This window comes from Lathyrus oleraceus, unplaced genomic scaffold (assembly GCF_024323335.1).
Source record: "Lathyrus oleraceus cultivar Zhongwan6 unplaced genomic scaffold, CAAS_Psat_ZW6_1.0 chrUn0251, whole genome shotgun sequence".
NCBI lineage: Eukaryota > Viridiplantae > Streptophyta > Magnoliopsida > Fabales > Fabaceae > Lathyrus > Lathyrus oleraceus.
Window position 1 is genome coordinate 14,611 of NW_026112642.1, and position 4,046 is coordinate 18,656.

The 4,046-nt window shown below is 32.1% G+C and overlaps 1 protein-coding gene across 1 annotated transcript; it reads right to left on the reverse strand.

Annotated features, from left to right (window-relative positions):
- Nucleotides 1-789: 789 nt before the first annotated feature.
- Nucleotides 790-3,306, reverse strand: LOC127113031 (beta-galactosidase 7-like). The gene has a single exon (XM_051046437.1). It carries the CDS (start codon nt 3,304-3,306, stop codon nt 790-792), a length of 2,517 nt encoding a protein of 838 aa, XP_050902394.1.
- Between the last annotated feature and the right edge of the window lie 740 nt (nt 3,307-4,046).

Genomic DNA, 4,046 nt, shown 5'->3' on the forward strand with positions numbered 1-4,046 from the left:
TGCGTTTTTACGGTCATAGAACTCTTTTAATTTATTCAACATTTATGACCTTGATTTTACTTCTTATAATCTTCTTCCTATGGGATAAATATGTTCAAACAAGCTATTCATCTATTTGAATTATTATTAAATAGGTTTTATTTTATATATTATTAATTTAATTTTTTGGTTGATTTTAGTAATTTTTTCTAACTTTACATTATATTTTATTTGAAATTGTTTAATGAATTTACTTACTTAATCTTAAAATTTTATTTTTCTTTCATAAATATTTTAAAATATTAGTGGAAGTGGGAGAAATTTTGTAGAATTAAGTTTATAATTGGAGTTATAGATTTTTATGACATCTAATTGCATAATTTAATTATGATTTTAAATCATGGAAGTGAATAAAAAAATGTGAGATAGAAATAAAAGAGAAAAGAGGAACTGCACTAAAGAATATAATTCTAAAGATCGTCACATAAAAAAATTATGACGTGGCATAGGAAAATATAAAAGATATAAGAGTGCACCTGAACATAATCAAAGCCCATCATCAAAGTCATCACATAGGAGTTGTACACTCCTAATTTGTTTTCTAAGATAATAATAGTTATTTATACTTTTTTTGTTTATTTGTCTAGTCTAAAGTAAGAAAATGAAACTATGATGACTAAGGTTGTAGCATAAGTAAAAAATTGAAATTTTAAAAATAAAAAGTGGAGCCCAACAGAAAAATATAACATAAAGAAATATATGTCACACATTATAGAATGTGCTAACATGGAGACAAATTATAATATAGAACTACACGTGCACCATTTGTACACGATTATCTTCAGGATTAGAGCCATCACATAGGAGTTGCACAGCTAGCTGGCCATTTATGCCACCTTTAGTTATTCCAAATATGGAACTTGTCACGTTAATTGAACATAATTGTTTTCCACCACATGCTTTTTCGACCACTGCCACACTATGGCGTGATTCCCATTCACCTACTTGAAATAATCCACAATTTCCTTGTGGATCTCCATAGCTCGCAAACTGGATTTCTGAAATAGTTTTTCCATCAGGGCATTTTAGTTCTAAGGTTTTTCCATAATCTGTTCTTGCACATATAAAATCAATTGCAACTGTTTGAACAGACACATTAAAAGGGCTTCCACCCATTTCCTCAAACAAAACCAACGTGTTACTTTTTGTGTCATTATTTAAGAATGACCTTGGCACATGGTAAAACCTCTGAGATGGTTCTCCACAGCCACTCAAACATTTATCAGCTCCATAATTTCCTCTATAATCACATTTAATATCACATCCATTTTTGTCAGCTACCATTGTAGGCCAATACCTTCCAATACTTTGACCATTAACCCATGCATGTCCTTTTGTAAGGCCTATGAAATCCACGACTACAGAGTCTTTACCTTCAGGGGTCTTAAAAGTAGTCTTGTACCAAGTCAATGGTTTTCCTATAACAACATTGTTTATGTTCCATTGAACTCCATTTTTAATTTTAGAATCATAGAACCTTCTAGCCTCACCGTTTAATCCAACCTTGTATGACCAACTAGATTTTGATAAATCCATAGTATTACCTGAACTGGTTGCAATGAGTTTCACAGGACCCCCAACAATACCAGTTTCTTTCATATCAAAAGATGCACCATAATGCGCATGACCAACTGTACCACTTAGTAAACTTATAATGTTGGTACCTTGTTTTAACGAAACGATTTTTTCATATGTAAAACGAAGGTTATCATATGTTCCCCACTGTGGGCCAATATATTGTCCATTAACATAGGCATGAAGAACATGGCCTGATGTGTTCACTTGCAAAGTTGCATTACTCCAAGTGGATGTTTCATTGATGAAAACCTTGGTCATGTACCACAAATAATCACTAGCATCAACGGTAACACTCTTTTGCTCTAAAAGTTGAGACGCGTTAAATGTACCTATTGCTTGTAAGGTGTCTTCCACAGGGTCAGATGCCCATGTCCAGATGAGTGAGTTTCCTAATTCTTTAGATAGTTTCTTCACATAAACATTTGTTTGTGCATCAACCTTTGCAGTGTTGAAAACTTCCTTGTTGCAATCTTGGAGAATAGACACTGACCAAGAAGGCACATGGTACTTTCCATCTTGTTGTAGATCAACTTCAACATCCTTAGAATTATGTGAATTACTCAAAAAACAAATTTTTTCTCCAGTGGCATTATTTGCATATGTAGTCAAATATACTGAATCTCCATATTGCTTCTCTGTAACCGTTCCATTAGTGAGAACCTTCTCTCCTAACTTTATGGCGGCATGGAGTTTTTTAAGATGTCCCCATTTTGGTTGGTTCAAGTTACCATATTCATCAAGTGGTGCATCATAGTCATATGCTGTAATAATATATGGACCACCCGCAGTTCTTCCAAAATTTGTTCCTCCATGGTACATGTAGTAGTTTTGGAGGACACCACCGTTTTGAAAAAAACGTGCAACTGAAAATGCTACATCTTCAGCAGTTCTGTGTGGCTTCCTTTCACCCCATTTTTGGAACCAGCCAACCCAATTCTCTGTAAACATTTTGGGGCTTTTAGGATTGTTTGGCTTGAAATTATCACAATAATAGCCATTGCATGTGTTGATAATAGGTGATGGAGCATTGTTTTGCTTGCACATGATCCATGGGACGCCGACATTTTGAGCTAAAGCCATCTGGGCACACCATTTAATGTATGCATTCCCATCTTCTCCATAATTAGTTATGACATCTCCATATTCATTCTCAATTTGAGCTAAAATAATTGGCCCCCCTTGTGGTGCAAACAATCCAGCTTCTTTGCACAAGGTCACAATCTTTGTTGTGAATATTTTCATTTCCTCCTTAAAAACTACATTGTCAGTCCTTAGTTGAATCCCTGGCAAGTTGTGTAACCACATTGGGAAACCTCCATAGTTCCATTCAGCACAAACATAAGGACCAATTCGAAGCACAACATAAAGACCTTCTTCATGAACATTTTTTAGAAACTTGATGAAGTCTAGATTTTCAGAAAAATCATATTGGCGGCGAATAGGTTCGTGAAGGTCCCAAAATATATATGTTTCGATGGCATCAAGACCACCATCTTTTGCTTTCTTAATAAGATCTGGCCACATTTGGGAAGTGCTGCGTGGGTAGTGGATTGCACCAGATATTATTATTCGTCGTTCTCCATTGATGATAATGGCATTTGTATCATATTCAACCGTTGTTGCAAATGAGAAAGCACACAACAAAAATGAACATACAATAAAAAAGAGCCCAATCCTGGGATTAAACATATTGTTTTGCTCTCCAAAAAAATATTATTGTGTATTGTTTAAAATCAACAGGTTTTTATAGGCACAATTTATTATTTTATTATCCTATTTTTAGTTTATTTGTAAGCCATGTATAAAATCTATCCAATTTGCTAAGATAGATATTTGGGTCTATAATTAACTTTCCTCCATAACTTAAATTGGTCTTTCGGTTATAAATTATGAATTGTCATTTTCTATTGTGAAAGTTTCTTTTGTAAAATATAAAATAACAGTTGGCTAAAAGATCTTATCTTCATTACATATTAGCTAGCCATCTTATGTTTGTACTCCTAAAAAAATCATATTAGCAACACACATCCAATTCCGATTATCATAAAAAAATACAAACAATTTTTTAATAGTTTTTTAACAATAACAATATTTTCTAAAAAACATAATTTTCAATTTCATAAAGTATTAAAATTTTCAAATAATATCTAGAATTAGAAATTAAAATTACAAAAATAAATTTAAGTAATTTAAAAAAGTTGTGATTTATTCACAAGATAACTTAGTATATTTGTATATAATTAAAAAATGGACTAATTATCCATAAAACTACTGAACAACTATTAATAATTATGAACATTGGTAAAGTTGTACAATATTAAAAAACTAAAATTATATATAACTTTTTTTTTCTCAATAAAAGCATTAAATTGTCATTATAAAAAAACAGTCATTACAAAAATCAATCCAATGGATCCAGGTATCAACCA